Source organism: Centropristis striata, chromosome 17 (genome assembly GCF_030273125.1).
Source record: "Centropristis striata isolate RG_2023a ecotype Rhode Island chromosome 17, C.striata_1.0, whole genome shotgun sequence".
Lineage (NCBI taxonomy): Eukaryota > Metazoa > Chordata > Actinopteri > Perciformes > Serranidae > Centropristis > Centropristis striata.
In genome coordinates this window covers 25,507,857-25,521,868 of record NC_081533.1, presented here as the reverse complement: position 1 = coordinate 25,521,868, position 14,012 = coordinate 25,507,857, and the positions used below count along the sequence as shown (strand labels likewise).

The following is a 14,012-nucleotide window of genomic DNA, read 5'->3' as shown; positions in this document are numbered from 1 at the left end:
TCTGTATCCAGAAACGGTCTTAAAACTAGTTGTTTCCTCTATCTGTATCACGTTGGTTTCAACACTTCCAAGCCCCTTTAGAAGATGAGTGGCAGGTCATGTGTCTGTTCATTCCAATTGGCCCCAGAGAAACCAAAGTAAATACTGGAACAATTTTCAAAAGTCAAATATCTTCCAAACATTTTCACACTGAAACTGCATTTTTGAGACGGACACATCTGGAGAAAATACATTTTCATCCAGTTCGTTCTCTGTCCCAGCAACACATTTTTGACTGTGTCAAATTTGAACATATTCGCAAACTAATTTTCCTAATGCTAAATGTTTCTGTTAGCTTTGTAAATAACTAATTTTACAAAGAAAAAATACACATTATGCTCCCAACAAGGCCAGCATTTCATACCAATGGAGTAGTGTGTAATGCATCATCTTCTGTATTAGAGTAACGTTTCAATCATTACAGCTCTGGAAACACTGGCCAATCAGAGCAGAATGGACTTTTTCTGGAGTTGGGCTTAAAGAGACAGGCACTAAAACAGAGCGTGAATGCAGGTAGATTTACAGAGACAGTATGAAAGTAGAGTGTTTCCCATTAATTACCTAGACTGTGGCCTGTCATAGACCATAGAATTATTGGCCATGCAAACGTTACTTTTTATGAGGCACTGAAAGTGTTTTTACAAAACGTCCAAATATTTCATGAAACTCAAAAACATTAGAATCAAAAAGTTTTTCCAGATTTGGACCAAGTGGAATGAGTACATTAAACCTATAAGGTCTGACTTTAGCTCATTTTTATTTATATACATGTATGCATATATTCCATTTTGTTTTATATATAAGATGAAGAGCTTCCCAGGTTCATTTGTAAATAATTCATCTTATTAATATTATAGAAACACTTTGGACGAGTCAAGCCGTGAAACATTAATCAAAAATAGTACAAATGCTTTGTTTTGAATGTGCAAAATGTTATGTGAATGTACTTGCAGTAGTATTGATGTGAAGTATTGATTGCGAAATGAGCGCTTTTCCAAACTAAAATAAATAAATAAATAAATAAAAGCCTCAAAAACATTTCACAATATCCAAAAACACTTAACAAAATGTAAAAATATTTCACAAAACACAAAAACATTTCAGAATACAGAAAGAGTAGGACTACACTGCTTGTTGGTGATTGGACAAATTCCAGGTCCTTAGCAACAGTGATATGTCATTTCCTGTTTATAGAGGCTATAGCAGAGAGTCTTCCAGCTTGAACTTGTGCGAGATTTAAAGTGTTTTGAAGGACCCAAGGGGAACATGATCTCATAACGGAAGCGGTGTGATTGTCGATTCGTTTTCAACTTATCATGATATAAGAATGTCAACTGGAACGCTTGAATCAAGTTTGAAAGAGCTTGGACTGTCTTCTGGGGGGGGCATGACCCGGACCCCCCTTGATGGTTGGGACCCCCCCCACCACAGTCTCATAAAATCCTGTGGGAAACCACGGAAGTGTGTTTTTAACATTAAACATGTTCTAGTATAAACCCAAAATACAAGTATAAACCAGAAAATGAGCATAATAAGTCCCCTATAAGGCTACTTATTGCCTATGCATCACTGTAATATGGAAGCCATTAAAATGTCATAACACAGGGCTCAGACTCTTTACCTTCAGGGGAGGTTTGGACGCCCTCCACTGGGATTACTTTAACCCTGGCCACCACTGAAACAGGCTCAGAGGTTATGTCTAACCATGCTTTTATTATTATTATTATTATTGTAGATAAATGGACCATGACTGTTGAGTATGTCAGCTTTCAGATGTAGAACTCACCCAGGCTATAGTCCAGTGTCTCTGTACCATTCCTCCTGTCCTGGCTGGCCTCAGTGGTGCTCTGCAGAGCCTGTTTCAGTGTGACCACCCACTCCTCCATCTCTGCCTCGCTGTCTGCAGCCAGGAAGTGGCTGTAGCGGTCTTGCATCTTCAGCTCGAAGCCATTGCGGCGCATCTTAGGGCTCTGAGGGGGGAAGAATTATTGTATTTGATATCCACTGAATTTTTGTTTTACCTTCCTGCCCAAACAAAACACCAACAATGGGTAAAAGATCTTCCTATATTCTAGTGATAAGAAGAGTGCTGCTACGGTAACAGGATAGTTAATATCATTAAGCCAATCGTCGCAATTGTGGTTTTACTTTCATTGTGATATGTTTGAAAGACATTGATTAATAAAGTTTTGAGACTTTATCTGTCAAAAATAAATCACACTGTCACAATCATTTAATGGGAAGAGGTAAAAAATATTTTATTCCAACTCTATGGACGACTGTGTATTTTTCTGAACAAAAGGTTGTGTGACGAGTACCTCTACAATGAGATTCAGATGGATTTAAACAGACAAGGTTCTCACTAAAAATTGTTGTCTGTGCTGATTTTTATTTTATTTAGTTTTTTAATTAGTAACATATTTTTATTTTTAATGAACTATATTTTTAATTATTTTATTTATTTACTTATTTATATTCCATTGTTTATTATTATTATTATTATTATTTTTAATAATATAGTTGTTTTTTCTTTAAAATAATTTTTAGTTTTTAATTAAGTAGTCCTTATTTTTATTTTATTTTTTATTAAGTTACTGATTTAATAAAATATTTTAACTTATCTTATTTTTTTCTTCTAATTGTTTATTTATGTATTCATCAATTATTATTTAATTTATTACTCTTTTTTTAACTTAATATTTATTATCTCTGTAACTACACACTCATCCATAAAGTTGGAATAAAATATTTTTTGCCTCTTTCCATGAAATGATTGTGACCATGTTATTTATTCATGTCAGATAAAGTGTATATCGTCTCAAAACTGTATTTATCAACCTCTTCCAAACATATCACAATGAAAATGGAACCACAATTAAAGTGGAGAGTCTGGGAGAAAAAAGTTGCTTTTTTCCCACTTTTTTCTCGTAAATCTGTGACTTTTTTCGCACAGATTTGCCACTTTAAATCTCTTAAATCTGCAACTTTTTTTGTAGATTTGCCACTTTAATCTAGTAAATTTGCAACTTTTTTCTCGAAATATTACCTGAAGTTACCAAATATAGTTCTTTGCCTGATGAAGGGTTAACAGACGATTGTGTCTGAAAAGAAAATGATTCCAACTTTATACGTCTCAAAATGGCACTGAAACTTAGAAACAGCTGATCCATGTCTGGCCTAAAAAATGTAAAACTGTGGGGTAAAAAAGACTGTTGCTGTTGTTGTTTTTATGTGACATAAAAGCTGCTGTCTTTCAGGTGGAACATACTGCGCTCCACAAGCTCCCACATGAAACCCTCTCAGCACAATGAGTCTCCTCACTCTTCCCATTCATCTTCTCAATGTGTTCATCCAACTGAAAGCTTCCTGGCAGCCTCTCTGCTCAGTGCGGACCTGAATGAGGTACCAGCCTGTGCCATGAGCCGACAGCAGCGGCCCCTCATAATCTGCTAGAACGGGACTTTTTCTGCCCAAGTCAATGGAATGCAGTAAATCTATCCAATCAAAGCCGCTAAGAAGCCCCTGGAGCGTGGAGAGACGAGGAAACACACTGACTTTCACGAGGGTGAGAGCTTGTGCCAAAAGCTGAAAACTCACAGTGGGCACACAGGACGATACTAATTAAATAATCAGCGTGGCATATTGGAAGCTTAAGAGTTGTTGCTACGTCTGTTAGTGCAGTAATCTCAAGCGTGCATTTGATGCGTCTTTGATTCTTTCCAGCCCCGTGTACCTGAACAACGTCGATGCAGGAGTCCAGGTAGATGGACCCTTTGGTTTCCTTGCAGTTCTTCTCGTCCTTGTAGGAGTTGAGGATGTAGGAGCCGTCGGGGAGCTGAGACAAGTAGAAGTACCTCCTTTTGAACACCTGCAAATCATTTTTTTTAATTAGAAAAATGCAGAATAAAACGTGGTTTCTTCTGTTTTCGCCTTTGCTTTCGGCTTCTTGATGTCACATCATAAAAATGAAGCAGCATGGAGCCCTGACATCAGCGTCCCTCTATACCAGGGGTCCCCAAACTACGACCCGCGGGCCACTTCTGGCCCGCCAAAGCAATTGGAGTGGCCCACTTAACTATCCCAAACAATCCCTCTAAACATGGCCTGTTTTTTTTAAAGTGCATTTATTATATTTGTTTATAAAATATCCACATGTAATGATGAAGGTAGGCGTTCTAATTAAAATTGACCTTAGTTGTGAATTATTTACAGTAGTATCTCATTTTCACCCCCTCACACAATGGTATATTCCGTAAGCGTCAAGTTTTTCCTGCTCTGTACTGTAGTACTGCCTTGAAGCTCCATGCCAGTTTTTGTTTTTGATGATGATAGACCAAGTAAAACCGGAGATATGATCAAATATATTCAGCATAAAAAATATAGAACTAGATGCTATCCTAATTTTTCCTCGGATATGTTAAATTTGTAACCAACATTTAAAATTCTTTATTGAGTTTGATTGTGTTAATTTATTATTTATTTTGGGTTCAAAAAGTCGATCCAGTAAGTCAAAGTGAAAAAAATATTATTTAGTCATATACAGCAGACAAGGTTTAGTTGGGAAAAAAAGATACCAACATGGCATGGTAAATATTTTTTAAGTGCCAGAATGAAAATTATTCAAAAACCGACAAAAAAAACCCAAACCTCCAAAGTGTGAATGTAGCACCTGACAATGATGTCACAGTTCTTGAGTATAATTAACAATATATTGTCGGGTAGAATAATCCAGAAGATGAAAAGAGATTTTATAGTTTTAATGGCAAATAAGCCACAGAGAAGGAGTTGCTCCGTCTCCCTCGTTCTGTTTTGAAGCCCTTGTTTTGCTGTTGTTGTTTCATTTGTTGCTGTTATGTTGTATGAATAACAGACAGCAGGTCTGCTGCTGACTCACCCTCATGGAGACAGACAGGCTGCTGTTGATGTTGGCTTTCTGAAGCCAGCCCTGCTTCATGATGCCTCCTCTCTGGGAGCACAGCGAGGCCGTGTCCTGACACACACAAACACAAACATTGGATGTCAGTCAAGACAGACTTTATTGTGCAGGTTAATTCAGGTTAATGATTCTTACATATTACGCATCACAATGTTCGCTTGCACATGGTACACTACGGAAGCCCTCAGAGGAAGCAAGAAAAAAAATCTGATGACCTAATTTTCTGTTTCCCTTCTGTGTTTATGACTTAGAAGAGGTGAAGAAAAAAAAAGTTTTTGCCATTTTTCTAAGTTCCTTTTTTTATCTGTCATAGTGGAGCTCTTCACCAGGTCATTGGTTTCAACAGCTTAATGTTATTCAAGGTTGTTATTTTTAGACTATTTAGGGCCATATCTGCATACAAATGTATTGTTTGTGTACAAGTACCTAGTGGCTGAAATGTCCGCTGATCACAGCACATTAATAAATACAGTTCAGTCAGAAAAAAATGCCATTGATTCTAATCACACACTGTCCAGACAAATCCATTTATCAGGAGGATTTCTTTGGTTTCCCAAAAAGGGTCTATCGTCATTCAGTTCTATGAAAGACGAAAAATACCATACATAGAATAAATAAATAAATGAATAAAATAAAAAAATGAACAGAAATTATATATTTATACATTCATTTTATTATTTATTTGGGAATATCTGTATTTTATTTTTTACTTTATTCATTTATTTAGTTATTTAAACATTTATTTTTACATTTCCACATGTATTTATTATAATTTATTTTTTGTAATTTCTTATTTTTTGTTTTTTATTTTATTTATTTATTTCTGCCAGCTTTAGAGTGATGTAAGGACCACCCAGGTAATTTACATTTTGACATTGTTGGGTGACAAAAGTCATGCAGAAGTAAATGAATAAATGTAGAAATAAATAAGAAATGTTGAAATAAATTTAGAAATTAATACATAATAAATAAATACATTTGTAAATAAATAAAGACGTGGAAATGTAAAAGAAAATTTGGAAATAAACAAAATTCATAAAAAAGTTGAAATAAATAAATAGATATTTGTGTCAGAAATATCTAAATAAATAATAAAATAAATGTAAAAACATACAATTTCCGCTAATTTTTTTATTTTGTTTATTTATTTTTATTTATGGCATTTTTAGTCTTTCAAAATGTATTTGTCTAACAGTGTGAAATTAGAATCAATGGCATAAAATATTTATATAGATTTTTATTTTACTTCTACATTTATTTGTTTATTTCATCCTTCATACAGTCCTGTCAGTGCAGCCTTTCTATCTCATAACTATCCTGGGACTGATAATCTGCACCACAGAAGGCACAAACATTCATCTCAAGGGAAAAGTCCCTCTCATATAAACACACATTCTCCAGGGTAATGCATGCAGCTACTTGGAGGAATGCACAGTACAAGGAGTGCTAATTAACTTAATGTAACCCTGGTAGTGACACTGCGTGGGAAGGGTTGAAGTGTGTACGTGTGTTATGAGCTTAATAACACTGAAGTGGCATCTTGTCCTTCAAGCGTCATCTCCTCCCCTCTTCTCTCCAGCTTTGTCCTGTAATCTAATTGGCTGCCTGTTCTCCTCCCATAGCTTGTTCAAGTCCTTACTTAAGGTGGCCCCGAGAGCTCACACCGCTGCCACAGAAAACACACGCAAATACACAAAACACAAGCAAATTGATAAAAGAAAATTCTTCATCAATTTGACAACACAAGCGCAGCATTTAGAAAACGCACTACAAAGACCACAACACAACACAATAGGAAAATGAGCTGGAAATAGACCACAACACAACAGAAGAGTTTCCAGAGGACACTTAAAAGTGATGCACATGTCTGGACACACATGTGATATTATCTATTATAAGTTATTTCAAGATAATGATAATTTCGCATTATAACATTATAACGTTTAAATCATCACGTTATTTTATGATAATGATATTTTCATGTCATAACGTGATATATAGCGTTAGCCCGCTAGCGTTAGCCCGCTAGCCCGTATCAATCACATTGCAGTTAAACAAATCAAATAATTGAATGATACACGTTGTAGTTGGTCTCTCTCAACGGCACCGAGTTGGTCTTGGTCTTGCTAGCCCGCTAACATTAGAACGATATCGATCGCCGGCTAACGTTAGCATACTGTGATCGTTATAACGTGAAATTATCATTATCTTGAAATAACGTGATAATATCACAAGCGTGTCCAGATGTGTGCATCACTTTTAAGTGTCCTCTGGAAACACTTGCTGCACTTGTGTTGTCAAATTGATGAAGATTTTTCTCAATTTGCTTGTGTTTTGTGTATTTGCATGTGTTTTCTTAAATTGGAGCACTATGAGCTCTCAGGGCCACCATACTTCCCTTGGACGTATACCAAGTGAGGGGCCGACCACCATGCAAACACACCTCGCCACACCCTAACAATGGTAGTGTCATCTAATGTCCTTAAGTGCATTATTCCTATTTTATCGCAATGGATATAAAAGGTTATATAAAGGAGATAGAAAAGCAAACATTTCTACAAAAGAAATATATAATGATGGTTAAATAGTGTTGCCTCTAGACTGCCAAGACCTTCATTCAGAGCCAGAAATGATAATGCAGAGGTGACGTAACAGAAGAAAGGCCCGTTTGGAGACGTAATGGAGCCTTCTCCTCCCTGTCCTCTCGTCCTGGCAGCAGCAGCATTTATTTTCCTTCAATTAAACCCGTTCTCTGTCTAAGTTTATCTGCTTCCGGCCTGAGGGCAGGAGGAGGAGGATCGATGAGGGCTATTTATAGGACATATAAGGCTACTGGTCTCACTGCACCACGCTCAGTCTCTGAGGGGGTCACACTGACAGACCATAAGTCACAGGGAGCTTTCCGGCACAATTACCAGTTCAGTGCTCATATTTTCAGGATTAGCAGCCTCGCTGAATTAGTCAAATTAGCGTCTTATCTGCATGATTCAAAAAGATTAAAGGGATCGTTTCAATTTGCGTGCAGGGTTTCTAGCACATCAATGAAAGCTGTGCATATATGCACGATGCAATAAAAGGCCAGCTGAGTCAATAGCAGGCCACTCATCCTCACTGTAGAGATCAATGTCTGTGATCTAACGGCGCTCAGGCCCCTCCACTCACCTCGTCTTTGGCGTCTTCGTCGATCTCGAACACGTGAGCTGGCAGCTTGTCTGTCTTCAGGCCTTTGCTTTGAAAAAACAAGCGAGTGAGGGTCAGCAGTCTTCAATAAATCAACGCCTTCCCTACTGTACTTCCCCTGTGGTGGGGTCTGCGATCTCTCTGTACTCGTCATGCAACAAATCACTGCTTGTCTTGTATCCTTGGCTGTGCATGAGCCACCTTGTCTGTTATTGCCTTATTTTTATTTCTGGGATATGGAAAATGTTGTACTGCATATGTCTCTTGGTTCCAGTGCAGGTTACAGTGATAAAAATAATTTCTTTAGGAAGCTTTATCGCCATTTCAATGAGGATTAAAAACATCTGGGCTGCACCTGTTGTGTTGGAGAGGAGAATATGGCTGAACTCTGTGCAGTCCTTTCAATTTGGGTGCAGTAATTCTTCTACTCTGCCGAAGCATTAGCTGAAGCTCTATTAAAAGGCTGTATCTCTATTTATCTGAATTAGGATTATAGATTGAAAATGGCTTGCTGATCTTCTCTGTGTCTCTGGGGCGCAGCTGCAAAATCATTTTTTTTGCCAGATCCCAGCTACCAAATTTGGTGATGTAAATGGGTTTAACCCATAACAACCCAGACCCAGTTATCCTTAAAGGATGTTTTCTATAAGTGGACCACATAGAACACATTTCTTATGTTTAAAAAAAAAAAAATACAACCCCTAAATGTCAAAGATCTGTGATGTGACATAAACGGTACAATGGGCGTTTATGGCATTTATGTTTATGATATTTCTTATTTTAAAATAGAAAAAAACTAGACACATTTTCTGCTGACAGAGACATAAATTTGCCTTTTTATTTTGCATCTCCATAACATTTATCAAAATTGTGACTTTAATTTGTTCAGGAAATATGGTCAGAACAAGTTAAATGCAACACAGGACACAACTATTAATGGATTAGAATTGTTAAATGGGTTTAAACTTTGCCTAGTAACAAAAAATAAGCTTTTTAAAATGAGCTACTTTTACACATTTCTGTTTCCAGTCACACAGTATACGTATCTTCGGGATTTAATGAGTTAAGGTGAAGAATAAAGCTGAATATGGGAGATTCTAGAAGATTTAAAGTGCTTGATACACGGGTGTCACCGTGGGTTCTTATGGGTTAAAGAAGAACAAGAGATGTATTTCAGCTTTGGTAGCTTTGGGGTGCAATGCTGCTCAAAAACTTTTTTATTTACAGTGAACATTTTACTGTGTTTGGCTGTACAGCCATATTCTCAGCCGGAGAGAGGCCAAGGCTGCATCTGCAGCGGGGAGGACTTGGCCTGCAGGGACCCTCCAGAACCTCAGCTGCCGAGAGCAAACCGACTGCTGGTGCCTTTGCGCAAATTACCCTCTGGTGTCAATGCAAACTAAACGATTCTGCTGTAATGAAAGTCAGTGTGTGTTATAGGAATTTTTTAGAATGACCCTTCAATAAAGAAGATTGGATTCGGAGTAGTAAAGTTGAATTAGAATTTATTATTCTTGTACAAGAAGGAGCGTTTAACAGTGCAACACACAACGAGGGGTTACAGAGAAAAAGGCTCCCAGAGGGGCTCTAACAGTTGGTTCTTATACTATTATTGATAATGGGCTGTCCTAACCCTTGCAAATTGTTAACAGACAATTTGCATACAGTGCATCTAGACATTTTCCTTTGTTCCCTTAATCAGTAATCAGGATATCCCCAATCTAAATGTCCTCTGACCTGTCTCTAATCCTCACTCTGTTCTAGACTTCCTTTATTGATACTTTAACCTGAACCTTACCTCACCCTGCCAGCCTCAGCAATAAAGTCATATCATATATCATAGAGAAGTATAAACAAGACATGTAAGAAATGAGAAATGAAAGAAATGTCCCATACTCATTGTAGGATTTAAAACACCTGAAACACTGTATAAACCTAATTTTTATAACAGTGTGGACCGTTTTTGGATGCCGGTGACAACACTGAGTGAGGCTGGTTGTGTGTTACTGTGCATGAAAGTTTTACTCCTCACTTGGACAGACGTGTGCTGAGACTCGCAGGTTCCCGAAGACAAACTGGAAAAGACGACCGAGTGCAGGGCCATTTGAGGGTGCGATTTTTGTCAATGCAAGTTGCTTATTTAATGGAATTAATGGACTCGGGAGGAGGAGTGAGAGTTGCCAACAAGCCACTGCTCAACGGAGTAACAAGCATCCGGCAGGCAGAGAGAGATAACGGGGACAAACAGCGTGTGGAGTCAGCATATTTTCACATCTCGGTTGGTGTATTAACCCTTTATCAGACGAAGAACTATATTTGGTAACTTCAGTGGATATCAAAATGGAGTCCCCATGTCTCTCTGTTTGGTCGTAAAACCACATGGATATGACATCTGACCAATCAGTATGATAATAATATAATAATATTAACTTTATTGACCTTGACCTCCAATGTCAAAATGAAAAATTTAGAAAAAAAATCTGCAAGAAACAGTCGTACACACAGAGTTATTCTTCAGTGACTTTGCAAATGTACTAGATTAAAGTGGCAAATCTACAAGAAAAAAAGTTGCAGATTTAAGAGATTTAAAGTGACTTTTTTCTCGCAGATTCACCACTTTAAATCTCATAAATCTGCGACTTTTTCCCTGTAGATTTGCCACTTTAATCTCGTACACTTTTTTTTCAAAATATTATCCCCCTCCCCCGGGTCCATATGTTTTTTTTACACATTCTGGCAGTATGTAATATCCTCCAATATTCTCTAGGGTTGAAATTTGGAATTTGCAAGTATTTCAATGAGTGCCCTATTAAGGGTTAAGGATTAATTTCGAAATCAGAGTTGGTGATTATTAGAACAGTGGAAAGCCTAACAGAGGTAGTTTGGGTGAGTTTTATTTTGTTTCTGTCTAGTTTGAATTGAAGTTGAATTTGTTTGTTTAACGATGAGGTAATACGTCAAATACACTAGTCTTGAACTTGAATCGACAGCCTGTACTGTTGAAGTTTTCTGCTTAGGTGTAAAAATGTTTCCTTTCCCGACATTATGTGACTTTATTTTGTGTATTTAAAACTCCTGTAACGTAGCCAACTTGCTGCCTGAGCGCAATGCGTCCTGCTGATGTGACATGCACATAAAAGATGGCGACTGTTTCCTTTAATATCAAAAACAGTGATTTGTTGCATGTTCCAGCAGACCCACATGAGCAGGGTAAATCTCTTGTCCATAGTTGGCAGTAAAGACCTCTGATGCTGTTTTGCACTAAATCTGAGCCCTTAAAGTTGTATTTCTTACCTTGGCAACATGCGGAAATCACCAGAGTAAGCCTCATATTTGTAGTTGATTACGTGCCAGTCGGTGTTGTACATCTTGATGCACTGCCAAACAGATCAACACAGAGAGCTGGATTAGGGGCAGCAGATATTCTCACATATACAGGCATGCCATGGCAGCAAAGTCACCTCACTGAGCACACAGCCCTTCCCTCCGACTGTGACTCATGGAGGAAAATTCCAGCTTCGTATCATTTATTTATGAACCCAAAAAAAAGTCAAAGCAAAGTAGCAGAAGAACTCTTTGCCCCTTGTTGTGCCTTCTACATAGTTCTACTCAAGATGTTTTTCATTCTGCATATTCAGTGTACAACTGCAAGCAGAAATTCTCAATTAAGTCAGCTGAAAGGATCTTTGTTCGATAGATGCTGAGTAAGCCTGGATCTGCTTTAACAATCCCAATGACAGTTGTTTCCATGCTGTATCACAGTCATGAGAGCTGGAGAAGGAGGAACACAGATTTAGAGCCTGGCAGAGCAGCACAGTGAATCCACATCATGCCAGAATACAAGTCTGTTTTTCATTGCTAATGCAATATATCATCAGTACAGCATGTGTTTACTACCAGTCTGTGCATATCTGTTTCTTTATGAGCTGCAAGTGGCCACTTTAGGCTCAGTGTCATGAAGGCTGGCGTGAAGTCATCAAGAAGTCAATTTTTATGTTTGTTAAATGTTATGTCCACATTCTGGTTAGTAAAGGGAATAAAGGTTATATTACTGAGAAGATTTAACATCAATTATGAATACCATTGATACTTTTTTTATTTTTTTCTATAGAGCCTGCAAGATGTATCGGTTCACTGAGATCATTATTGGCCTGTCAAATGCCTCAAGGTATCGATTTACATGCTGTCTCATGTGTGCCCGTTATGAAAATTTCTTACATGCATGTTTTTCGATGCTGGGCACAGCCTGTAAGGTAACTTACAACCAGTTATGTTTAATCATATATTTGCCTTTGATGTAAGTTGTATAATTGTATGACAAAACGCTAATTTTGGTGTTAGCATAATGCCGCTAGCATGAGCGTGTTATTTCGTTGGTATCTTGATTTGTTAGCTAGCTAATTCTAGCTTAGCCTGTTAGCTTAATTTGTCTGGACTGATTTGATTAAGAATGCACTCACCACTCACCGCATAGCATGCATATAATAATAATTTGAACATTTAATTTGATTTAAAATGTCTACATCACTGATGCAAATGTACTGTTTTATTGCAGTAAATAAAGTTAGCAGAATACAATATATAATGCAGAAAATGTTGCTTGACATGATTTAGAAATGGTGTTAGCAATTCCTTTTTTAAATTTTGTATTAGTCAGTCAGTAATGATGTTTATTTATCTATTTTTTCCAATTTATTGTTTATTTTCTCAGTTACCATTTATATAATTGGCTGACAATGTAATTATTTGTTTGTATAACATGTAATAATGTATAACAATGTTAAATATTATTTAATAAAGTGTTTTGCTTAAGAAAGTAGATCTATGGGTACCTTTGCAGAGAGGTGAAAATTCAGTGTACAATCCACAAAATAATATATTTTCATTTCAGTACAAAAATTACAATATCATCCACCATATAGGTTTTTCCTCTTCTAAAATTAGTATCAGTCTAAAAAAAAAAATCAGTCTGGCTCTACTTTTTATTTTTAGAAATCACTAGACACCACTGCTACAAAGGTGCTGTTTAAGACATAGTGTAGCCAAGTCACACACATGGGACCGCTGAGTTATTGTACCTCTTTGGCAAACAGACTCCTGGCCTCCCGCTCAGCGTTCTGAGGCACGGAGGGAACAACAGTCCTCCTTTGCCGGGAGATCTGGGACTCCTGCATGCACACAGACACACAGTCAGATACACACACACACAAGGAAAAACAAACAATGTTATAATGACAGCTCTTTTCTTTCTGTCAAATAGAAACACAACAGGAAGCCCCAAAAAACAGGCAAAGAGAAAGTGAATGAAAGAAAACAGAAGGCACAGATACAAAGGAACAGAGGAGTGTCGATGGATAAACTGATGAGTGGAAAAGAACAACTAGACACGTAGCGAGACGTGCCTCTAAACAAAACCACATGTTTGAAGCAGAAGCAATAAATACAGAGCAGAGCTACCTGGCTGTTTGATTGGTCAGGCCCTTTGGACTGACCCGTACATAATTGAGTCTGGTGTGTGGGATGAACAGTGATTAACGATGGGAAACCTTTCTTTACAAAGTGATATTCACAGCTTTTTGTTCCTGTTAGACTCAGACAGTTTTACAAGAAGAAAAGCTGCTGACTTGGCTGTTTGCTGCTGGCTTCTCAGGCATCTTAAGTTTAACCCTCTGAATAAAACCTGACTGATTTCGGTTGACTGATATTATGGACCGATACTGACTTAATGTCGATATGCAGCAATATGAAACCTTTTTTTTTACAAAAGGAAAATGCAAAACAATTATGTCTGGGGGTGATTTAAAAATTGGTGTTAGCTATTTATTTGTATTTTTTTTATTAAAGTATTTATTACATT

General features: G+C 37.3%; 1 protein-coding gene across 1 annotated transcript in view; it reads right to left on the bottom strand.

The window, feature by feature from the left end:
* Window positions 1-14,012, bottom strand: part of dock11 (dedicator of cytokinesis 11) — a 102,014-nt gene that overhangs the window by 77,688 nt on the left and 10,314 nt on the right. Inside the window, exons 3-8 of the mRNA XM_059354314.1 lie at window positions 13,234-13,323; window positions 11,450-11,532; window positions 8,138-8,204; window positions 4,934-5,029; window positions 3,773-3,907; window positions 1,826-2,009 (exon numbers count right to left, since the gene is read on the bottom strand). Coding sequence (XP_059210297.1) covers window positions 1,826-2,009; window positions 3,773-3,907; window positions 4,934-5,029; window positions 8,138-8,204; window positions 11,450-11,532; window positions 13,234-13,323 — 655 coding nt within the window. The remainder of the gene's footprint in view (window positions 1-1,825; window positions 2,010-3,772; window positions 3,908-4,933; window positions 5,030-8,137; window positions 8,205-11,449; window positions 11,533-13,233; window positions 13,324-14,012) is intronic.